This window comes from Mustela erminea, chromosome 3 (assembly GCF_009829155.1).
Source record: "Mustela erminea isolate mMusErm1 chromosome 3, mMusErm1.Pri, whole genome shotgun sequence".
Lineage (NCBI taxonomy): Eukaryota > Metazoa > Chordata > Mammalia > Carnivora > Mustelidae > Mustela > Mustela erminea.
The window spans coordinates 130763485-130789016 of record NC_045616.1 but is presented as its reverse complement, the minus strand read 5'-3'; the positions used below and the strand labels follow the sequence as shown (position 1 = coordinate 130789016).

General features: G+C 41.6%; 1 protein-coding gene and 1 pseudogene across 4 annotated transcripts in view; one reads left to right on the top strand and one right to left on the bottom strand.

The window, feature by feature from the left end:
• The window catches only part of GHR (growth hormone receptor), a 258372-nt gene extending 233324 nt beyond the window's left edge, over positions 1–25048 (top strand). For all 4 annotated transcript variants that reach the window (XM_032337498.1, XM_032337495.1, XM_032337496.1 and 1 more), the window contains 6 exons: positions 1934–2106; positions 6785–6963; positions 15954–16119; positions 19772–19862; positions 21627–21696; positions 21997–25048. In XM_032337498.1, coding sequence (XP_032193389.1) covers positions 1934–2106; positions 6785–6963; positions 15954–16119; positions 19772–19862; positions 21627–21696; positions 21997–22968 — 1651 coding nt within the window. In that variant the 3' untranslated portion in view covers positions 22969–25048. The remainder of the gene's footprint in view (positions 1–1933; positions 2107–6784; positions 6964–15953; positions 16120–19771; positions 19863–21626; positions 21697–21996) is intronic.
• Positions 14577–15637, bottom strand: LOC116586930 (annotated as a pseudogene).
• Positions 25049–25532: the final 484 nt, after the last annotated feature.

Genomic DNA, 25532 nt, shown 5'->3' with positions numbered 1-25532 from the left:
CCTCAGCCTACACAAAGTCATTCCTGTCTTCTTCCCCCTCAGCCACAGACCACCTGGCTTAATGTCTCCTTGACTCATAAACCTTGTTCTCAGCTGATACCTCATGAATAATGAGTAAATAATGAAGTACTCACCCAAGTAGCAATTCTAATTTAAGAAAAGTTTGCCCATTTATTCCGTTGCCCTCTGTTCCCCTCACCATACTCATGCTCTTACCTCAACACTTTTGACTACTCGGTTCCCTCCTTCCTTTCCCTACACATTAAGCTTTTACCCATTCTTCAAGATGGCTAGAAACACCACCTCTACTTTGAAGGCTTCTGTGAACAGCCAGAGCAATCATTCCGTCTTCTGAACTTTTAGGGAACCCCATGTGTACTCTGTGCATATAACCCACACTGCTTTGTCATACAGGTTTTCAGTCATGCCTCTGAGGCAGGGCACGTGTGCATCCCGCATAATGTCCGGCATAGTGTTTTTTATATATAATCAATACTTATTAAATATGAATGGGATGAATACAGGAGACCAAAAAAGAAAAAGTACTCAGATGGTAATTTTGAGTCTCCTTCTGGCCTGAAGATAGGAACGACATCATATTAATCATTATGTCCACTCAGTGCTGGTGGCAGATGGCATGCCTCTCTAGTACATATAGAGTAGCCACCCAGAGATGGTTTTCCGGGCTCATGGAGTCAGTCAGTCAGTGAGATGGGACCTGGGAGGGCTGTGTCCCATTCTAGCACACTTGCTCTGTCCTTGCAGGGGTGGCCTTGAGTTGGGGCAATCCTTGGCTTGCTCTGCATTTCTGTTCAGGCCCCCATGGCAGCTGACTGGGCAATTCCCTTTCCCCAAACTCTGCTTTCTCCCCCTGTAAACTTCCAGGCCTCTCTTTTCCATTCAGCTCAGGCCCTGCAGATGTTTTAAGTCATCGAGCACACGATGCTCTCTGGAGAGTGGGGTAGAGGTGAATAACTGGGTGGCGGAATGTGAACTTGGACATGGGGCTTCTCTGATTTCTTCAGTGTTTTCCATGTGTCTTCTTTCCCCCATGATTTCTTATGTTTGTTCGTTTGTTTCTAGCTGAGCCAAGATGTAGGAAAATATAACCTTGTTTTTTGTAGAGGAAACAAAAATAAAAGGAACCGATAGGCAAACACATCAATTCAATTCGACCCATTCTTGTTTCCATTTTTTTATATTATCGTGAGGTATTCATTCTGCTCATGTTTTATAAATGTCACCCTGGAGGTCCAGCACGTTTACGATGTTCTCGTGGCTCTTCATGTAGTTAAGGAAAGAAGCCAGAAATATGGGAACGTGTTCGAGACCTGAGGAAGACTCCCCCAAGCATAAGACAGCCCTGGGGAGAGGAAACACAAGGTGCGGTGGTTCAGAATAGGGTGATAGCCAGTTTTCCACCTCACAGCCCCCCAAATCTCAGAGTCACCCAGCTTGAAGAATGCCATCGGCATGCCTCCCTAGTCTCTTCCACCATGAGTTGGGGAACCATCCGGGTCCGAAGAGTCATGGTTCTTTGGGAATCTTCACAGTTTGGGTATTAGGCCTCTGTAGTGTTTTACTAAAGGATCATTTTAAACCTCCCTAAGCCTTGAAACCCTCATCTGTAAAAGGTGGATAATAAAGGACCTATCCACAAATTACTTAATCTAGGAGCTGGCACATCCTCTGCAGCCAATGCCCAGATGTTTCTGCTATAGTACAAGAACCAATGGCCTCCAGCAGTCTGCAGACCCTGCAGATGAGCCCATGGATGGGATACTTCTTGGATGTGATGCTGCTAAAACACTTGCTTGCAAAATATTTGTGTTCCAGCTTATTGAATCTATCGAGCACCTCACTTTGACTTAAACCATGGCATGATTTTTGGAACAATTCATCCTTTTTTGTTTTTTTTTACCCTCCATTTCAGGAGCACTCAAGAATGGACTCAAGAATGGAAAGAATGCCCTGATTATGTCTCTGCTGGAGAAAACAGCTGCTACTTTAATTCATCTTATACCTCCATTTGGATTCCCTACTGTATCAAGCTAACCAGCAATGGTGGCACGGTGGATCAAAAGTGTTTCTCCGTTGAGGAAATAGGTAAATCACAGGTTTGTGTTTTATTTGACATGGCTTTAGATTAAATAAGCAGGGAAGCTTCAGTGTCCAAGTGTATTCAAGTAGGAAAACCTCGTCATTGTCATCTAGGTGAATGGAGGTCTACCTCATAGGGCATGAGATCGGCCAGTGAACAAGAGGGAGAAGGCAGGGGGAATAAAGGTTGGCTCTAACGTAAAACAACCTGGCAGTAAGTGTTGTCAAGAAAATAATGGGAGCCTGGCAGAGTCTTTTCCTTGAGGAGGTCTTTCAAGCTGGTTTGGGTTCTTGAGTACCATAAGAGACAAACTCAGTGGACTCCTAAGATTCCTTCTTTCCTAATTTTTCAATATGATTGTTATATTCAGATCTGAAATATGTTGACCTTTGATCCCTATCATCACTGTAATAAAAACCTAGATTTTCTTTCTCACAAAACATAATAATTCTGGAATTTTATATTTACAGAACAATCCAAAATCAGTTTAAAGACATGTTTATAAGATCTCAAGACAAACATTGGAGATAATCAGAGCTCAATGAGCTAAATGAAAGATGTAGACCAATTATCCCTTGCCCATCGTGTGGACACAAGGGGAAATGAAACAAAACAAAACAAACAACCATAATCGGAATATTTATGTTTATTCTATAATAGTGTAAACAGCAAAATAGAAAGAATGAAAGAAAGACTTTGAGCAGCTTATGTTGGTACTTCAGAATCTCTACCCACAAAATTTCATCTGTTATAGAAATTGCTTGGAGTTTCTCTGAGATGCGCTGTCCTTACACACTTGTGTTTGGTTTCCCAGGCATCAGCAGACTGGAAGAGGCTAAGAGAATGGGGCTAGCAGCTGTAGGCAGAAACAATAAATCTGATAGCCTGTCAAGGAGAAGAACAAGCAGAAAAGAGAACCTAACTGCGTAACTTGGAGACACTATTCAGTGTTTGCCCCAGTGTCAATAGACTTAGCTGCTGAGTGGCTAAACCAGTAGTAGTAAGAATATCGGGTCAAGACCCATGTTCTAACCATGTCCCTGCCAATAGCCAGCCCCACTCATTTCCGTGTCTGACTTTCCTGGAAGGCTTGCCATGCCCTGGATTACTGTGCGGGGTGTGGTGGCTACAGAATGAGTAAGATATGTTCAAGTAGGGCAGTCAGGAATGTTAAGTAAATAATTGCAGTACTGCGTTTTAGGTGCTGGACTTGAGGTGTGTGGAGGGTGTAGTAAGCCAGGGTAGTGGGCAAAGGTACAATGATTGGGCCTGAGGGATGAAAAGCTGCCCAGAAATGGTGGCAGTTCTCTTGCTCCCTAAAGCATTGGTGCAAGTGCCAGGTATACCAGATGGACTGTGTCTTCCACCAACTACTAAGTTCCAGAAGTGACAAACAACACAGACCATTGAAGGAGCAGTTACGCAGGCCTGACTGATCAGCCAGAGAAAGCATAAGGAGTCTTGTGTACCCCACAGAAGAATTTAGACTTTATTCTACTGCAAAGAGGTGCATTTGAGGATATTTAAGAAGGGAAATGACCTGAGGATAATAACAGCTAACTAACGCTTACAAAGCCCTTACCTGTGGTTCGGTATAATAACCTTTTGAGGGAGGTTCTGTTATAATACCCATTTCACAGATGATGACATTGAGGCTCAGAGCATTAAAGGCTAACTCAGAGTCAGATAGCTAGTAGGCAGAGCTGAGATTTGAACCCAGGCAAAATAGCTCCAGAGTCCACGCTCTTAATCTCAAAGTTATCCAGTGCCACCTGTTGTTACTAATGCCTCCGGGAAATCCATCCTGCTAGAGCATAGAGGGTAGATTGGAGTACCACCGACTAGAGTTAGAGAGGTTAGAAGACTTGGTGATAATCTTTGTGATAATTAAGGCAAAAGGTGGTGATAGGCAGTTACAACCATAGCAGGGAAGGAGGGAGGGAGCTAAGAGAGAGAGAGACCACAAGGAAGGAGGTGAGCCTAGTAGATCTGAAGAAGACAAGCACAGGCCTCAGCTTCCCCACGCATTATGTGAGCGTTCTGCTACTACCTCACAGGGCTCATCTTTGGATTTAAAGTACTGTATTAGTAGACATTTGTTGTTCATTCTTGCATTCAGCAAATATTTATTGAGTCCCTCCCTTGGGCCAGGTACATTTCTAGGAGCCAGGAGCAGAAAATGTCTCCTCCCTTCCTGGGATTTTATCTCTGTGTAGAGAGAGACAATGCTCTGAGGAAAAATGACATAGGGAGGGAGGAGAGGAGTGCAGGAGAGGTTGTGGTTTTAATAGAGTCATCAGAACTGGCTTTGCTGAATAAAGAAAAACTTGAGAGAACAATGTGTCCATCTGAGGGATGGACCCTACAGCAAGAGGGCACAGCAAGGGTAAAGCTCCTGTGGTGGGAGCATTCCCTTGCTCACTCGGGGAATGGCGCAGTGAGGAGAGGAGCTGGTACAGAGTGTGCAAGGAGGGGCATGTAAGAGGCCACTTCTGAGGGATCTTTGAGGTAAAGCTATAGCACGCATGAAGCCATTGGACAACTTTGGCTTTCACCTGGAGTGAGAGAGGAAGGCTTTGGAGGATTGAAATGAGTGATGTGGTCTAACTCAAGGGTGAAAATAACCAGTATGACCAGTATATTGAGGAGGGTATTGAGAATCGAGTGAAGGAGGATGGGGACCCCAGGAGAAGACCACCTCGGAGGCTAACGCAGCGATATGGGCAAAAGAGCATCATGGCAGGACTGGGCTGTGGAGGTGAAGGTTGTGGCGAGCAATGGTTGGACTCCAGGACCATCTTGAAAGTACAGCCGAGAGAATGTGGGGGTGGTGAGGGAAATGATGCATCAAGGAAGAGCTCACTCATTTCATCCTGGGCACCTGGAGGAATGGACCCACCATTGACAGAGAAAGGGAAAGTGACAGAGGAGCGCATTCTGAGGAGGGGACCGGGGCTGCCTAGGGATGTACTCAGTCTCGGATGCTTTTGCAACATCTTAGGGGAGCTGTGGACAGCACTTGGCAGGATGTATGGAGGGAAGGGGGAGGCTGTTATTATGCTTCTAACAGTGGTACAAGCCTTCCCAAAAAGAACCATGTTCCAAATCTTCTATTTAAAATAGAAAGGAGAGTTTTTAAGATGAAACATGAGTAGTAAGTTGAGATTTTCCCATCGAAAACATTTATATGTTTTGGTCTCTTAAAGGGTTAAGCTTCAGTTATCAGAATTCCTCCATCCCCAACAAATCCGGACAGGCAAAGCATGCCTGTCCTGACGGTGCCGTATGCAGCTCAGCTAATCTGAAGATCCCTCTGATTTAATTTCCAAAAGTGATCATTATTAGTCATATTTGGATACCCTATTTTTTTTAAAGTTGTGTCCACTCTGCAAGGGCCAATATCACGCTCCTTTACAGTAAGGACTGTTTTCACTCTGGTTGAGTGCAAGAGCTTCCCCTTTGGGAAGAGCTCCTCTTCCCAAAGAGCTCCTCACACTTACATGTGTAGGTGATTCTCTGGCCAACCCTAGGGATCCCGACTTGGCAACGCTCTAGGTGACCTTCTACACACGGTAAAAAAGAAAGTAAATTTTACTCTGTATCTGCAAGTGACTTTTGAAAACATCAGTACTGAGACCCAAGGAGAATAATTCATGGGGAACTATCTAGAATGTAAATTTGGATATAGCCCCTAGCTTTGGAATCCATATTTCTCTTCATCAGGCTTTGGGAAGTTGTAGTCTCTGCAGTCATGATAAGCAGAATACAGGTGATTTACTAGAGAATGTACCGTACGTATGTCAGTAGAAACCAAGCAAAATGCTATTTCAGATTGTTCGCATGCGGTTAAGTAAGAGACAGAAAACCCTGACTTATCACTGTTTGAGAGAAGAGCACAGTGCCTTCTTAGATCTGAAAAAAATCATCACACGTAGCTAGGAAGACAACAAACTAAGGAGCATTAGCTGAGTGTTTGGAAGGATTGTTCTAGTAGCAATACAGAAATTAATAAGACAAGATCCTTGCCCTAGGTAATAAACAATTTGGAATAAAAAAGATTTCTCTATCCCTTGTTCCGAAACAGCCCCATTTTTAAATACTCTAGGTCTTAACTCAGTTTCTAGTTACATTGAGTTCCACTGCCAAAATCCCAAAGCATTAATCCTATCAAGGCTAAAAGAAATGTAGGGGGCACCTGGGTGGCTCAGTGGGTTAAGCCTCTGCCTTCGGCTCAGGTCATGACCCCAGGGTTCTGGGATGGAGCCCGCACTGGGCTCTCTGCTCAGCAGGGAGCCTGCTTCCCCCCCCCTCTCTCTCTGCCTGCCTCTCTGCCTACTTGTGATCTCTCCCTCTGAAATAAATAAATAAAATCTTAAAAAAAAAAAAAAAGAAAGAAATGTAAGTCATGGCAAATCCTCAAGAAAAATTTTGGGTCAGATTTTAAACTTGAAAAGGAATTTTTCTGTGTAGGGGTTTTCTTCAAAGTTAAAAACAGATCATACTCTAGTCAAAAAGAAGTGATACTCTCTAATACAATGAGAGTATAATAAGACTATTGGAAGAATTAAGGGTATGAATAATAAAAATGCATAAAGTAATTGGTCTTTCAGAAGAAAGCCATCCGTCAAAGGAAGCTGTACCTGTCCATGTCTCTGTGCCCTAACTCTCTGTTAAAATGCACAGTGCAACCGGATCCACCCATCGGCCTCAACTGGACTTTACTGAATGTCAGTTTAACGGGGATTCATGCAGATATCCAAGTGAGATGGGAACCACCACCCAATGCAGATGTTCGGAAGGGATGGATAGTCCTGGAGTATGAACTGCAGTACAAAGAAGTAAACGAGTCCCAGTGGAAAATGGTAAGATATTCTCCCATATGACATTTAAAAATGCTTCATCTTTTCTCTTTCGTTTTATCAACACCTCTCTCATTTACCATTAGACTGCCTTTTGACCTCGGGTCACATGTTCATGCTATAGACTCCATATTTTCTTATTTGAGGAAAACAGGCATAATCAGACATAATCAGTAAAATATTATCTTGGTGTGGGAGGCCTCAATAAGGCTTGAGACGAGGACCAAACCAGGCCCCGACTTGTGCCTCCTTTAAAGTCCGAATAACCTAACAAAAGGTTTAGGACAGGAAAAGTTGAGTAGCACTGAGAAAGGGTCTGTGCTATGTGTTGTTTGCTCGCCTACGTGACTTCCCACACGCTTGCTAAATGAATGAGGACAAGTTGGTTGGGGTCCTAAGTTCATGGCTGGTCCTTGCGGCCCTAGTTCAGCCCATAAATTACTTTCAGGTTTGCTGTATCAATACAGAACAATTGTACTGGCCTCAGCCATTTGGCATCACGAGGTCTGCTTATAGTCAAATGTGAAACTTATTATGGGAACTCGTGGTTGTTTAACTAGACACAGATGTATTGCTTCTCCTATTATCACTATATATATGGCCTTAATGCTTTGAATAAACTTAGCACTGTTGGACATTCTCCTTAGTGCTCCTCCTGCCCCCATCTCTCTGCTTCTCAAGTTCTTTGCTTCATCCTCTTACCCTCATGTTCCTGGTCAATTTGTCGTGCCAGCCGCGACATCTTGGGATTCCGCCCAATAGCAGATGCTTACATGGAGCTTCTGTGGGAGCCTAAGGAAGGAAAGGAAAACAATCTCCCCACTCATCCTCAGGACCCTGTTTACTCTAGCCACTTAAGCTGTCTTTGGGGATGTGGCTGAACGTGGAAAGAGTCATGATCAAGGTCAACCGTGAGTTATGGCTAGATATTCTCCCACAGTTTTCGTTGCTACTACTTACAAGACCCCCATTAATGCTAGTTCATAAGTGATTCCAGGAGGGAAACAGAGGAAGGGAGTTTGTCCCCTAAAGGTTTCAGAAGAATGTTTTGTTACATATTTCAGGGAAGAATCAAACTAAGAGGTTTTTATGTAGGTGAGGAGCATGGTGGTGGTCGATCTCTGAACACTTTACCTCCTTGACAAATATATGGGAACTAGGCACTTAGATAGGTTCCACATGGCACACAGGTAGGAGAAAAACAGGATTATCTTGCTGCTCCCAATATAACTCATTCTAAACCAGTCTAATCACAGAGTCGTAACCCTGGCCAAGCCAAGTGGTTTCTGGCCAGTCAGCAGGTCTTGCCCTGTGGCCTGGCAAATTCACTCCCAGAATTTTGAGACACAAGCTATTGTCTGTTCAGGGATTTGTTGGAGAAGAAGCCAGTTTTGTCATTAAAGTTAAGTTTGGAGCAACTGTGAACATACCAGGCTTTGAGGTGCTGTTTCTAGCATCATTTTAATTTAGATATCTGTTCCATTAACTTAAAAAAGCCCAGTTGGTTGTTGAGTCAAATAAGACTTTTTTTTTTAAGTTTTATTTATTGATTTGATGGAGAAAGAGAGTGGACGTAGGGAGAGAAGCAGGCAGAGGCAGAAAAGGGAGAAGAAGGCTTCCCACCGAGCAGAGAGCCCAATGCAGGGCTTGATCCCAGGACCCTGAGATCATGACCTGAGCCAAAGGCAGATGCCCAACTGACTGAGCCACCCAGGCGCCACTCAAATAAGACTCTTTTTTTTTTTTTTTTTTTTAAAGATTTTATTTATTTATTTGACAGAGAGAGATCACAAGTAGATGGAGAGGCAGGTAGAGAGAGAGAGAGAGGGAAGCAGGCTCCCTGCTGAGCAGAGAGCCCGATGCGGGACTCGATCCCAGGACCCTGAGATCATGACCCGAGCCGAAGGCAGCGGCTTAACCCACTGAGCCACCCAGGCGCCCCTCAAATAAGACTCTTAATCTCAGGAAACAAACTGAGGGCTGCTGGAGTGGAAGAAGGAGGGAGGGAAGGATGGCTGGGTGGTGGACCTTGGGGAGGGTAGGTGCTCTGATGAGCACTGTGAAATGTGTAAGCCTGATGAGTCATTATACCCCTGAAACAAATAATATATTACAAACCGCAGTGACCATCACATGCTCACCAACCCCGTGCGCTTATGGCAATGGGGAGAAAGCCAGCCCCACATTAGAATGGTCTTGATGAAGCTGCACATTTTATTAATGTTATTAAATCTCAACCTTTGATGACCTAGCTTTTTAGTATCCTGGGTGACGCATGTCAGGGATGCATAAGGCACTTCTGCAGGGTGCTGAGCTGCCCATGGTTGTCTTAGCAAGACACTCAGGTGGCTGAGTTGCCAGCAAACCGGCTGCTTTTTTGCACGGGACACCATTTTATCTCGAAAGAACAACTGATAAACTAATAGATGGTTATTCATAGTGAAGTTGGCAAAGACTTGGCAAACATGTCTTAAAGAAGAATGAGGTGGGCTTATCAGTCCAAGAAAAACAGTCAACAGTAGTTGTTACCAATGAAACTTGAGCTTTCAAAGGAAAATTGGAGTTTGGGAAGACTTGCTTCAGACCTGCAGCCGTGAGCTTGAGAGCTTTCCAAGTCCGTGAAGACTTTTCCTGACAAGATGGATGGTGATATGAGCTAGAGTGATTTTTTTATATTGTATAATAAAACATGTGAACATTTAGAAAATTTACATAACTCAAAGATCCAGTATTTTTCACTGTGTCATTTCCAAATGAGTAATATGTGATGTAACCAAAGTCATGAGTGAGGAAATGATCCATTCAAAGTGCTAGGTGGAAAGGTGCAATGGCCGCTTTGATTGGGCTCAGCCGACAGCAGAGTTACCACCATAGATACAGACCTCAACCCGGTGAAAAAGACAAATAACTTTTCAGTATTAGCATGAAAACAGTCTTGACCTTGCAGACTCCCTGAAAGGGTCTCAAGGATCCTCAGGGGTTCCGCAAGTTCACACTCTGAGAACTGCTCTCTGGAGCACCTCGCAGTGCCTTGCGCATAGTAGGTATTTCAATATCTAGTTGCCGAATAAACATTTGACTGAAACTTGAGTCTAGGAAGTCTTTTTTAAAAAATTAAAATAGAGGGGCGCCTGGGTGGCTCAGTGGTTTAAACCTCTACCTTCGACTCAGGTCATGATCTCAGGGTCCTGGGATCGAGCCCCATATCAGGCTCTCTGCTCAGTGGGGAGCCTGCTTCCTCCTCTCTCTCTGCCTGCCTCTCTGCCTACTTGTGATCTCTGTCTGTCAAATAAATAAATAAAATCTTTTAAAAAAATTAAAATAGAATGTATTAGGGTGGGAGGTTGGGGGAACCAGGTGGTGGGTATTGGAGAGGGCCTGGATTGCATGAAGCACTGGGTGTGGTGCAAAAACAATGAATACTGTTACGCTGAAAATAAATTTAAAAAATTTTTAAAAATAGAATGTATTAAATAATGGAGATTACTTGAAAATAAAATCTTAAGAAGAAAAAGAAGAAGAGCCACAATTATTTGAAAAGGCTATTAAAATATCCAATCTTGGGGTACCTTTGATAACCTGGCTTTTTAGTATCCTGGGTGACGCATGTCAGGGATGGGTGCATAAGGCACTTCTGCAGGGTGCTGAGCTGCCCACGGTTGTCTTAGCAAGACACTCAAATGGCTGAGTTACCAGCAAACCGGCTGCTTTTTTGCACGGGACACCATTTTATCTCGAAAGAACAACTGGTGGTTCAGTCAGTTAAGCATCTGCCTTCAGCTCAGGTCATGATCCCTGTGTCCTGTGATGGAGCCCCATGTTGCCTCCCTGCTGGGCTGGGAGCTTGTTTCTCCCTCTCCCTCTGCCTGCTACTACCCCTGCTTAGTACTCTCTGTCTCTGTCAAATAAATAAACAAAACCTTTAAAATAAATAATAAAATAAAATATCCCACTTTTTCTTCACTATGTATCTGTGTGAGACCAGATCCTATTCAATGCACTTCAACCAAAACAACACAACAGATGTAACGCAAATTTAATAGAGAAGCAGATGTGGCTCATTTTCTCATAGTCTATTCCTCGCCTTGTCTTCTCACAAGACTTTCAGGATCAAACGATTCCTAGCCAAGAAACAAAAGCAGAATCATCCCATTCCCTGTTGGATTTGGATGAAAATTGGTAAAATCGGAGAAGAACCAAGCTGTGTCTCTAAGGGATCGCGCACATGAGACGGCTCCCCTGTTTCTGCAGTGTTCCTATCCTGTTACTCTGTAAACAGCTCTACTACCTGAACAATAGGCATGTTTTATCAGGGAAATGATTTTTCTCTGTTACTATTCTTCTGCCGCAGTAGGTTGATTCAGTAATAAATACGTGCAACCCTTTGTTAGGAAACAAACAAAAACACAGAAGCAGATGCAAAACTACAGCCATCTGGTATTAAGCCAGCCATTAAAGAGACCGGTCCAAGTGTAAAAATGCAAAACAGTGTCTTTCTCCTCACAAAATTCTATGTGGTTTTGGAGGAATACACTCATTTTTTTAAAAAATCAATTTAACATTATTTTAATTTTAAAATTTTTGTTTCAGTTTCTAAGTGGTCAATAGTGATAAGTATAACCCAAATAAACCAAAATCTTTGGGCTTCTCAGTAATTTTGGGGGGTGTAAAGGAGTCCCGAAACAAAAAGTTTGACCGTCTAGGGAAGGCAAGGATGTGAATCCAAACGTCAGCATTGATAGATTGACTGATGATAGTTTCAACCCTGAAAGTCCAGTAATCTAGCTGTGTTTCAGCTGATGCACGGGTTCAAAGCTTGCACCAGCCCAGGTTCCTGGGAGCATAGGACTTAGTCATTGGCCATTCAAGTCTGCATCCCAGCTTGGTTTTGTCGCATTTTTTATCACCTCCCTGCTGAAACTCATTAGATCGTCCAAAGGGATCGGTTAACTTCTACTTCACTTAACTTTCATAAGTGAAGTTACATCCTCTTGGCATTTCTTATAGCGGTCTCAGACAGAGTTGTCGTGAACACCGAGAGTTCATCTGTAAGCATTGAGCTCTGCTGAAGAAATGTACACTCTAATTGGTTTATGAGCACAAGTGCCATAAGCTCAAAGAACAAGTGAAGTTTGTAAGTGGAGGGGGGAAAGTTACTGTTTGTTGATTCTTTCTTTTTAAGATTTTATTTATGTATGTATTTGTCAGAGAGAGAGAGAACACAAGCAGGCAGAGGCAGAGAGAGAGAAGCAGGCTCCCCACTGAGCAAGGAGCCTGATGTGGGACTTGATCCCAGGACCCTAGGATCATAACCTGAGCCGAAGGCAGTGGCTTAACCAACTGAGCCCCCCAGGTGTCCCTACTGTCTGTTGATTCTAATCAGAATCCAAGTTACCACTGACAATGTAGAATTTTATATCACTGTGCCTTTTTTTGAATTAAATGCATTTGGAATATAAAAGCGATACTAATGACGACATAGTTGTTCCCAGCTATTTACCTGCTAAATCAAGTTAAGAATGTATTGTTTTTTTGAAGAAGTAATGGGTGACAAAGAACTGTCCACACTGTATGGGCCATCTCCCAAGCACCCAGTCTATACCCGGATTGTGCTGGGCTTTGGAAATGCAAAGATAATGAAGGCACTGTTTGCTTCAGGGAATCTGCAGTGTAATATAGAAATTTGCACGGTGTAATACAAGTGTAAGAAGTAATCTGAGATGTGACTGTTTGTCAGGACGAAGTAGGAAAATGTGCCAAAAGCGACATCTTAGAATATCAACAGTCCTTGCACTGAGCATGGGCTGAAGGAGCCCACCCTCAAAGGCAGGTAGCAGAGTTCAGTAGGGGCCGTGTAAATGGAATCAGGTTTAGTGTGGCTGCTTTGGAGGGTGGAGGGAAGATAAAGAGGGGGCCAGAGATCAAATCACTGAGGTCCTCTTTTTGGTTTTGTTATTAATGAAATCTGTAATGAAATAATATTGGTTACAATAACAGAAATTAGGGCTTCAAAACTGGACACCTATGTTTTAAAAAAATATTTAGGGAATGCTTTAAAAAAAAACTGTCTTAGGCATGCAAATATAACATATGTTAAGACACTTCAGGGGCTCTTGGGTGGCGCAGTTGGTTACACGGTGACTCTTGGTTACCGCTGAGGTCATGATCTCAGGGTTGAGATCAAGCCCCGCATCGGGCTTCATGCTCAGCCCAGAGTCTGCTTGGGTTTCTCTCTCTCTCCCACTGCCCCTCCACACCCCCCGCAACGTGAGCTCGCTCATGCACACACTCAAGCTCTCTCTCTAAAATCAATAAATAGGGGTGCCTGGGTGCCTCAGTTAAGCCTCTGTCTTCAACTCAGGTCATGGTCTCAGGGTCCTGGGATTGAGACCCACATCAGGCTCTCTGCTCAGCAGGGAGTCTGCTTCCCCCCTCTCTTTGTCTGCCTCTCTGCCTACTTGTGATCTCTCTCTTTCTGTCAAATAAACAAAATCTTTAAAAAATAAAAATAAATATTTTCTTTCTTTTTTTTTAAAGAAGCTTCAATGAAAGATACAAACTAACCATCCTATGGTACACCTGGGAAAAAATAGGAAACTAACTGAGATGAAAGTAAATTTATTTTAGAAGCTGCAGGCCCAGTCTCTGACTTAAAACAAATTATAAGAATCCTCTTAATGTGAAAACTCTATGCTGTTGAAAATACAAGCTTTCCTCATTTCTGTAAATGGGAGCAAGGTGTTCTATCTGAAAGCATACGAAAAAGCCATATTGAACACCTGCTTTGAGTATTTAACTTGAAGGAGAACACTTTCATTAGTTGGGCCTACCTCTTTCATAGCCTTATATCTTCAAGGTCTAATAGTCATACTACCCTTCTCCTGGAAGGTAAAAGAATGTCCTGACCTTAAGAGTTGTGGGACCTTGATTGTTATTACCAAGGACTCTAGGGACATTTCTTTGCAAATTTTGAATAGCAGTCCATTTGAGGTAACTTTAAGCCCTCTAGAATAAGCAGAATAGGTATATAGTTGCTTCTGATAGAATAATATAGACAATTTTGGTTTTTCTAAGACTCTTTCCAACTCTGTGATCTTCTGAATGACTACCCAGAATTTCCAAAGAACAAACTGTGCCTGTGTGTATATATTTGACTGTGATTTGTTTTGGTGTGGCAATATATTTTTTTTCCTGCTCTTATGTCTTTGTACAAAATTATATTGCAAAGGGTAAGCACCATTGCCATAATTTTCTTTATAGTTCCAACATGCTCCATAATAATTCTATTATGCTTTGATTGCATAGAATATTTGATAGCCTAGTACAAAGATACAGCTACATTTCTTTAAACAAGTCTGTTATATCTTTGGGTTTATACCAAAATAACTTTGAGGACTGTGATCAATGTAGCAGAATGTTTCTTTATGAAGTTATTTGCCCTGAGCTTCCTTTAAATAGCAAACTCCTCCAGTGCGTCTTATTTTTTTCCTGTTAGAACCTTGAACTCTGAATTTGTTGGTGCTTCAAGAAAAGGGCTTTGCCCATAATTCATTGTGCCCTGAACTTACAAAACCAACTTGCATTTGGCCAATTAGGAACATGGCCAAATTGCACTTTTCTTGGGTCTATTCAGTTAATAAATGACACTTAACTGATGGTTTCTTTCATATAATGTTTAACAAGACTCCTAAGTTGCACTGATTATGCCCTCAGAGATGAGAGATTGATGATTAATTCAGGTGAGCACCTCTGAGAAGATTTGTCAGCTTCCTGTGCCACTCTAGCCAGATTTTCTGGAAAACCTTGGGAAATGACTGGAATTCCCCACCAATCTGAGACTGCAGATGAGTTTTCACAACATTAACTGGGAAAAACAAGATTCCCAACGTAGTGCCAGCAGACCTCCACAGACAAAATCATTGTCCAAATGAGCGCTCTGAGTCATGGCAATCGGCAGATGTTCCTTAATGGGACCTCAAAAGCTGAAGAAAAGGATACTGCTGAATCCATTAGGGAAAAGAACAGGTACCAAGCCTCGATAATATTCTCTCATTCCATGGCATCTGAGTGCCTTAAAAACCTGGTAAGTGTTTGAAAATTTGTCGTGATGTTTGCAGTCTTGAAGTAATGTCTGACCTCTTTCCAATGGAGTAAAAATTGCTTCTGTCGTTCCTGAAAGGACTGCAGCCATACTAGGGGTTGCTGACTCAGGGGTACAGATGTGCTTTTGGAGAAAGCAAGATAAGTCCTCCGTCAGACCAACCTAAGTGCCAGGGTGGTGGTCTTCTGCATCAGTGGGGGAAGGATTTCTTGGTACAAGTTTCAAAAGCCCTCCCTCCACAACCAAAGCACCGGGTCCAATGCTTGGATTCCATACAGCTGCTGCTGAAAGAGCAACTTCCACGTGGGAAATGTGATTGTGGCATTGTTGAAAGCCACACAGTGGCCACACAAGTAATGTGTCATTTCACCAACATTTGCAACAGGAGGTGACAGATCTTGATTTGAAGGTATTAGGATGGGTGGGCTTCTTTTCAGGAGCTTCTGAATCCACCATGTGGCTCAAGAGCTTTCTACTTTGTGGAGGATATTTTTAACCTTTAACACCATCTGGGTCTGGTGTTTGAAGGGATGGTAGTTTTTTGATAACTTGCTCACCGTCTTCCATTGTTACTGGTCTGTTAGGTTCTTCTGCAGTCAGTTTTGATCCTGGATTTGCTGAAATATCCAGGCTCCATGACAGTCTTGACACAGAAAGAAAAATAGAATAACCAACGGCAGCCATCTTTCTACTCGATCATGCTATTGCGGCAGCTGAGCAGGTGCTGACCGTGACCAACACCCAACAACCCCCCCACCCAACCAAAAGTGCATTTTAAAATATCTACTTTACAGAATTCATTTTGAATACAAATATAGTAACCGCTTAGTAGAGTTTATTGTGTCAAGTTGTTGTCTCACTAACCCATCAGTTTTATATTTTGTCTTGAAAGATGGACCCTGTACGGTCAACATCAGTTCCCGTTTACTCATTGAGGCTAGACAAAGAATATGAAGTGCGTGTGAGATCCAGACAACGAAATTCTGAAAAGTACGGCGAGTTCAGTGAGGCGCTGTATGTAGCACTTCCTCAGATGAGCCCATTTGCATGTGAAGAAGGTAAACGATTTAAAATGGCAGCCGTCGTGGCTTTTGTCTATTAATAGAATAATACATTGCCTACGTTTCAGGGTGTTCAGATGTCAGGGTGAGAGACCTCAAGTTCACTCTTTTTAACAGATACTGTTCATTACAAAAATGGGAGGAGAACTTAGTCTGTGATGATTCGATTCAGGGGATGTCCAGGGGTGGGTGTAAGTTAGAGAGGGCAAGATGCACTAAGACGTCAATGGGGTGATCTCTGGAGGTCAGAATTTCAGATAATTCTTTTCTTCATACTTTTCTATATTTCTAAAGATTTCTATAATGAGTTTGTTTTGCATTGATAGTCCAAAAAGTTGCTTTTCAAATGCGTAGTGTAGAAATAGTGGATCCACATGAATGGGTAGATATGTGACATCTAAGGCAAAGCCTAATACCGTGTCAGCATAGGTAGTCAATGGCAGCTGCTCTGGTTTTAGAAAGTTTAGGTACGGCTTTTACCTGGAGACAGGATTATTAAGTCGCATGCTAGTTATGTGCCAGAATGACATGGAACATTTGAAGATCCAGGGCACCTGGGTGGCTCAGTGGGTTAAAGCCTCTGCCTTCGGCTCAGGTCATGATCCCAGGATCCTGGGATCGAGCCCCGCATTGGGCTCTCTGCTCGGCGGAAGGTCTGCTTCCTCCTCTCTTTCTGTCTGCTTGTGATCTCTGTCTGTCAGATAAATAAACAAAATCTTAAAAAAAAAAAAGAAGAAGAAGAAGAACCTATATAAGAAAAATACAAAGGTAATTCAAGTTCAAAGAAATGAGGATCTATGAATTCAGAATAAAAGAATTAGAACTTTAGACACAGAAAGAAGTCTGCTTAACCATGAGCAGTAGGTGTATAAAGTGTTCACTCCCACATGGGAATTAGCCGTAGCGCCTCTGAAGTGAAGTTCTGTCTGAGTTGCTGAGGTCTGCTGATGAAATCACAAGCTGTAGAGAAACTGAACTGCTATTTCTGTGTTGATGCTACAGGTAGAACTCGTGATTCTAGAGAGCACTTAAATGAAAAAGCCTGTAGCCCTGTTTTTCTAAGTTTTAGTTAACAGGCTTGATCTTTTAAACAGTATTTAATATAATGAAATTCTGATTTTAAAAGTATACCTGCGGGATGCCCAGGCGCCTCAGTCAGTTAAGCATCTGCCGTCGGGTCAGGTTGTGATCCCGGGATCCTGGGATCGAGCCCCATGTCGGGCTCCCTGCTCAGTGAGGAGTCTGCTTCTCCCTCTCCCTCTGCCCCTCCCCTGCTTGTGCTCTCTCGCTCTCTCTCAAATAAATAAATAAAATCTTTTTTAAAATAATAATAAAATTTAAAAAGCAAAAAGTACATTTGCCACACACCCTTGAAGTTTATTGTGATGCCATTTAATTCAATTAAGCATAGATCTCTTAACTGATTCTTCCTTCCATGTTTAAAGAAAAGTGAAGTTCTAGCTTTGTTATGTTTGTTATGTTATTGATATAAATACTTACAGATATCACAAGATACTAAGTGGCATTCTCTCCTCCACTAATTCTTTATAATAACCATCATATCTTCCTTAGGGATTTTAATAACTGAATAAGAAAATAAAAATAACAAAGGAATATTACAACATAAAATCCTACTTTTAATAAAGCAACATTAAAGTCAGTTCTACCTGTCTTTTTGTGTAAAGCAGATAACCCTGAGATGGAGTGAAGGGAGCCTTCCTACACTGTTGTTGGGAAGGTAAATTGGAGCAGCCACTTGGGAACACAGTATGGAGTCTTAAAGAAGAGAGTATTAAAATATAGAGTGTTAAAAATTGAAATATCAGACCAAGTGGTGGGTATTATAGAGGGCACGGATTGCATGGAGCACTGGGTGTGGTGAAAAAATAATGAATACTGTTATACTGAAAATAAATTAATTAATTTTTAAAAATTGAAATATCGGGGTGCCTGGGTGGCTCAGTGGGTTAAAGCCTCTGCCTTCGACTCAGGTTGTGATCCCAGGGTCCTGCGATCGAGCCCTGCATCAGGCTGAGCCTGCTTCCACCTCTCTCTCTCTCTCTCTCTCTCTCTCTGCCTGCCTCTCTGCCTACTTGTGATCTCTCTCTCTGTCAAATAAATAAGTAAAATCTTTTTGAAAAAAATTGAAATGCCATATAATCCAGTAACTCCACTACTGGGTATTTACCCAATGAAAATACCAGTTTTATTCATTCACCTACTAGTAGACATTTAGGCTGCTTCTGTTATCTTAGCTATTATAAATAATGCTGCAGTGAGCATGAGAGAGAGATAGGTAGATCGATCAATCACGTCTTCATCTGTTATGGCATATTAGCCGTAATGAGGATGAAAGCTCACTATTCACAACAACACAGATGAAGCTAGAGGGTATGATGCTAAGTGAAATAAGTAGGACAGAGAAAGACACATACCCTGTGATTTCATTTATATGTGTAATCTAAAAAACCAAAATAAAATGAACAACAAAGCAAAGCAGAAACAGACTCATAAATACAGAAAACAAACTCGTGGTTGCCAGAGGAGAGGACATGTGGGAGGTTAGGTGAAACAGATGAAGGGGATTAAGAGGTGCAGACTTCCAGTTACAAAATGAATAAACCACAGGGATGAAAAGTGCAGCATAGGGAACGTAGGCAGCAATATTGTAACAGCGTTGTACGGTGACCGGTGGTGACTACAGTTATCACGGTAAGCGCTGAATAATGTATAAAATTGTTGAATCCCCTGTTGTACACTTGAAACTAATAGAACATTGTATATCAACTGTATTCCAGTTAAAAAGTGGAGAACACTGGGAACCTACTGCGGGTAGCTGGTAGCCACTTGGTCTTAAGACATGAAATTGAAGTTTGATGAACAAATTCCCCCAATTCTGCTCCCAAGTAGAAGATGGGAGCCCCTGTAGTGATCTGCCTCCATCAAAGGATATTTTGTAATCTGCAAAATATGTCTGCGTGTCTAAGAAGTTTCGGTTTTGATTCAAAAATAGAAGCTTTGCCCCCAGCTTTTTTAATGGATTCTTAGTCTGGAGGGTAAAAAATATTACCATACGTAGGATAGATAATAGACAGATGGATAGATGGACAGATAAATAGATAGATAGAGGGGAGGGGAGGGAGGGAGGGAGGAAGGAAGGAATAGCAGAGGCGAGGAGATGGGAAAGGGGGGAGGGGGAGGAGAGAGAGGAGGAGGGAAGGGCAATGCAGGGAGGGAGGAAGCGGGGAAGGAAAGACTAAATCAAGTGGCCATCATTTGGGTGAAGTAGTATGTTAACAAACAGCCTTTCTTTCTAGAGCTGAAACCACTAATGATACACCCTGAGTACATGAGGTGCTTAAAACAGTTGTTGTGGACTTTTTATATAAACATGAATGGTGCTTAAACTGTTTGCTGCTTCTTCATTTTGATTTTTTTTAATATGTGAAAAAGAAGTGAAGTAAGATACCCTTGAAACAGCAGATACTCCTACATCATTACTTTCTGTTTTAGTGGTTGTCAAGAGAAATCACTGACTTTACTAGATGAATATACGTTACGAAATATTTTTATGTGAAAAAGAAAAGTAAAATGTAAACATCAACTATTCCTAATTCTATGAGTGAGATAATATTCTTTTGTGTTTCAGATTTCCCATTTCCATGGTTCTTAATTATTATCTTTGGAATATTTGGGCTAACGATGATATTATTTTTATTCATATTTTCTAAACAGCAAAGGTAGGTGTGAAAAAGTCTGTTTAGATATTTTTGCCAGTGTTTAGATTTCCCAGTGTGTTTCCATTTGTTTATTTGATATTTCTTTTGTAAATCATTAGTAAAAATTTTAATTAATGCAGTAAAATATTATCACTAGTTACGCATTTGCCACTTTGTTGTGTTCATCATCGAGAATCTCTGGGTGTCTTTTCTAAATGGGAAAATGCATAGGACAAGGAGGCTGAGGCTAGTGGCCACAAACCTTGTGATCAGCTCCTCCTTAACAGGACTGTCATCTCAGAGCTGCCCCTTGATCTGTTCCAAGTCCTGAACAAGCTGGCCCATTCTCATTCTAGAACAACGGAGTGACACTGAACCTTTAGCTAAGTTTAACACAGTCCTATTGGACAAGCAAATGTTAGTGGCAAACGAAAGCCTCCTAAATAATTCAATTGAATAAAACCATTTTAGACTTCATATAATGGAAGTAAACCATTTTACTGGGTTTCGAATACACCCAGGTTTTATTGAAATTATTAAATTTAATTAAATTATTACAAATTACCCACATTTGTAAACACAGCTAAAATTCTTTCTAAATTTGAAGAGATTGTGTTCTGTATTCTCTTGGTATCCCAACTCAGGTCCCAGTCATTATTCCGGTACTGCTGTTTGATCTTGTTTGAGTCTCTTAACCTCTCTGGGCTGCATGTTCTCATGTGTAATAAAAGCATGTTGAACTGTATGACCCTTAAATTTCCCTTGAGCTGTAGAACGTAGAACTATCACTGTTTTTCTTCCTGAATGAAATTCCACACAGACTACAGGAAATTGTAATACAAAATACAGGAAAAATATCAGAGACGTTATTAGTACCAGTTGCAAATTTTCTTACATTTAGAGTATTTTTTAAGTCCCATGGTCAAAAAATAATTTGAAGGGGTTCCTGGGTGGCTCAGTCGGTTAAGCATCTGCCTTCGGCTTAGGTCATGATCCCAGGGTTCTGGGATGGAGCCCCAAATTGGACTCTGCGCAGCAGGGAATCTATTTCTCCCTCTGCCTGACGCTCCCCCGCTTGTGCTTGTTTGCTCACTGTCAGTTAAAGAAATAAAATCTTTAAAAATAATAATTTAAATATTTAGAACAGAACATTTAAGTGCATCATAGAATTGGATATATAGATCCATATTGATCAGTTAGAGATAGTTCAAATTTAGTCTTTCCCAACTGTGATGAACCCTGCAATGACACCTGGTTTCTAAGATCATCTTAAATAATTTTATAATTAATGTGAGCCATGCAGTGCAAACTTAGCTCAGTCCATCCTTTTTTGAGGATGCAAATAATTTTGATTCCATGTGTATTGGTTCTTCTTTTTCTTTTCTTTCTACCTCTTCTCTGCAAATTACTGATGAGATGTACATTAAAATTACCATCCTTATAGATGAAATGGAAATTGGCTTTCAATGGAATCAAATTTCTCATTCACAAATAGTAATGGTGGCTCTCAAGACAAAAGGGGGAAAAAGATTTTAGGAAACCATGTTTTACTTAAATTGGCTTCACATGAGGGCTTTTCTGTTGATTTTCGTTCTTTTTTTTTTTTTCTTCTATAGTTTTTCCTCATCATTTACTACTCCGTATTTTCTTTCTCATATTCTGTATATGTGGAGTACCAGAAAATTTGGAATAAGTAATATTGCCACCATTTTATTCCTATCTTTTCATATAAGAGAATGTATAATTCTACAGATATGTCAAACCAAAATTTCATTTGTTTTCAAGGATTAAGATGCTGATTCTTCCCCCTGTTCCAGTTCCAAAGATTAAAGGAATTGATCCAGATCTCCTCAAGGTATTTAATAAATTATCTAAGTGGCAAAGACCATTGTCTTCTGTTGAGAGCTTTTGCAAGCTCTATGTATCATGTTTCATTTTTAACCCCTCTGGAGGAAAATGTTCCCAAATAACAGATCTTAAAATCATAAGAAAGTCTTACATATGTAAAAGTTCTACACTAACTAGTGTTTCTCATTATATGGTTTTGTTACTATTGTTCTTATCGTAACCATAATTTCAGTCTGAGTGTTATTTGTCAAATCCTTCATCATTGTGAGTTTCTATTCATATATCTCATTTTCTTTCTGTTTCCTAGGAAGGAAAATTAGAAGAGGTGAACACAATCCTAGCCATTCATGACAACTATAAACCTGAATTCTACAACGATGACTCTTGGGTTGAATTCATTGAGCTGGATATTGATGACCCAGAAGAAAAGACTGAAGGATCAGACACAGACAGACTTCTCAGCAATGACCATGAGAAGTCACTTAACATCCTTGGGGCAAAGGATGATGACTCTGGACGTACCAGCTGTTATGAACCTGACCTTCTGGAGACTGACTTCAATGCCAGTGACGTGTGTGACAGTACTTCAGAGGTTGCTCAGCCACAGAGGTTAAAAGGGGAAGTAGATCTCTTGTGCCTTGACCAGAAGAGTCAAAATAACTCACCCTCTGCTGATACTGCCCCTACCACTCAGCAGCCCAGTGTGATCCTGGCAAAGGAAGACAAACCAAGACCACTTCTTATCAGTGGATCTGAGTCAACTCATCAAGCTGCCCATCCTCAGCTGAGCAATCCAAGTTCACTGGCGAACATTGACTTTTATGCCCAGGTAAGCGACATTACTCCAGCCGGGAGTGTGGTCCTTTCCCCGGGCCAAAAGAATAAGGCAGGGATGTCCCCATGTGACAGTACTCCGGAAGTGGTCTCACTCTGCCAAGCGAACTTCATCATGGACAGTGCCTACTTCTGCGAGGCAGATGCCAAAAAGTGCATCACTGTGGCCCCTCCCGTCGAGGCTGAATCACGTGCAGAGCCCATCTTTAACCAGGAAGACATTTACATCACCACAGAAAGCCTTACCACTACCGCTGGCCAATCTGGGACAGCAGAGCTGGCTCCAAGCTCGGAGAGGCCCGTCCCGGACTACACCTCCATTCACATCGTGCAGTCTCCGCGGGGCCTCGTGCTCAATGCCACGGCCTTGCCCTTGCCTGACAAAGAGTTTCTCTCATCGTGCGGCTACGTGAGCACAGACCAACTGAACAAAATCATGCCATAGCCTTTCTCGGGTTTCCCACAAGGTCCGTATTTAATGGTAAAGAGTTGGCTAGGGCGTGAGTGCTTAAACCAAAACAATGTTTAAACTTTTCCGGGGGGGATAGGGGAGTGGATTCTAAATGCCTTTTCCTGAAATGTTGAAACATGATATTAAAAAAGAGAAGAAGAAGAAGGCCTAATGAGATCGATATTCCTATTGTGAATTGTAAATATTTTTAAAGAACTGTCTCAAAGACTGTTTAGTGGCGGTGATTGTCTTGTTAATGTGGGTGTTAATTTTGTGATACTAAGCATAGAATGGCTGTTTTTAATGTATAGTGAATCATGCTTTTTGAAAAAAGCGAAAAATCAGGTGGCTTTTGCAGTTCAGGAAAATGGAATGCAAATCAGAGCACAGGCTAATTTTTTTTTAAGTAATTGGGAACTAAAATTATAGGTAAGAAGGCAAAAAAAATAGTTTGGATATGTGAAACATTTATTTTGACATAAAATTTATAAAGATATTTTTAATAATTTACACTTCAAGCATGGCTATTTTCTATCACACGATACACTGTGTACTGTAGTTCATGCAGACCCCTGGAAAGAATGTAGCAACTACAGTCGAAAGCTAGTTTACTGCTTTGGTCAGTACACCTAACGAAAAACAAATAAACAAGTTAGTTTTTTACCAGGCCCTTTTTATACCTCCCTAACCCCCTTAAACAGTTCTGAAATGATTGTAGTTACCTGTATTACTGGAACAGGCATATCTTATTTAAATTTTTTAAAAACTATTTGTTAGTAGAGAAAACTTAAAGACAGAGGCACCTGTCAAACCAAAACAGGCAGACAAAAAACTCTTTTCTTGCCCAAATTTTGGTTCCTGTCAGAAAGCTCCATACTAGGAGACGTGGGAAGGCGAGCCAGGCCCTCGGGGCAGGCTGCTTCGGTGCTCGGTGCTTGGGCTGCATGTGGAGGGAGTTTTGGGGGCGGGCAGATCTTGAGGGGTAGGCCCCAGAACCTCTATTGTAGCATCTCTTCAGACAGGACTTGATTTTGTTACATGGTTACCGAAGAAGGAAATAAAGTACAAGAAGCATTTTGTAAGTTGAAGCAGGTGGAAGCGAAGTTAAACCAGATCGTGGAATAAAAATTTCGAGAAAGAGGTTTTTGTTTCAAAGCCGATAGCCAGACATAGACCCGCTCTTCCTGGTAACAAGAAACAGACGGAACGAGATTTTAAATCCCCACCGAGAAGTCAGAAATTTCTTAAACCCATAGCGGAAATTTTCTTCCTCACCAAACCCTTTCTTGGGTTTATTTGAAGTAGCAGACAAAGAAGTCTCCTCATTTTTTATTTCCCCTCTGAGTGGCTTGGCCTCAAAACGGCTAGTCAGAAGAAAAAGAAGGGGCCTGAAGTAAGGTATAAATTATTGTTCAGTCCCTTAGTAATCTCAGCACCATTCGTAGGAGCTTCGGGATCGCTCCCCAAAAGGTTTGTCAAAGGAGAAGACTCTCATCTCACTGAAGAATGCTTCTCACTTTAAGTTTGGTTTTGTTTTCTTTTTTTCTTTTTTTTTTTTTTTTACATTTAGTGAAACTTTAAAGTTAGCTGTAACTTAAATAGTATTTGCCATTTAGCTCAGACCTTTTTAGGAAACAGGCTTAATGGTTGGTAATTTTAAATTCCCTCTTTCTTGCAGGAAGGACAGTGAAAAGCTAGAACTGGGTGTTCCAAGTTCAACATGTTACTTTGTAATAGGTGTTTAATAGGTTTTCTGCTACCTTGCTGCTATGGTTTTCTCTAAGAGCTATGTAATTTAGTTTCATATACAATTTCATCGGTGTAGAACCTAATTCAACTTAAAACTGTGTGCTTGGGAAAACTATCTTACTATTTCACAATAGGCTGACAACAATTTCTATAGCCAAAAATAGCTAAATACCTCAATCAGTCTCAGAATGTCATTTTGGTACTTTGCTGGCCACACAAGCCATTATTCACTAGTATGACTAGTTGTGTCCTGCAGTTTATATTTAACTTTCCTTATGTCTGTGGATTTTTTTCCTTCAAAGTTTAATAAATTTATTTTCTTGGATTCATCGTGGCCTGCTCCTATCGTCAAACACCCACATGAAAAGCTCCTTCAACCAGACTGCAGACTCTTCAGTTCTTCTCACTGGAAGGGGTACTTAGCACGATTGGCTTGAACACATTGGCAGTGGATGTGGGGATTTTTACTGTGTGCTGGCAGCTCCCTACCTCTCTTTTTGGAGGAAACAGGAGCCCAGCTCAAAAAATACGATTCTGGCTTGCCTGGACTATGCCTTCTCCTCAGGCTGCAACACCCCAAGAGCAGAGGCTCTTAGAACCATGCATTGGGTGTGTCATAGTTTGCGTGACATGGAGAGTGGGGGCCATGAGGAGGAAAATATCTTGAGCACTTTTTTTAAAATATTTTATTTGTTTATTTGGCAGAGAGAGAGAGAGATCACACGTAGGCAGAGAGGGGGGAAAGTAGGCCTCCTGCTGAGCAGAGAGCCCAATGCGGGGCTCAATCCCAGGACCTTGAGATCATGACC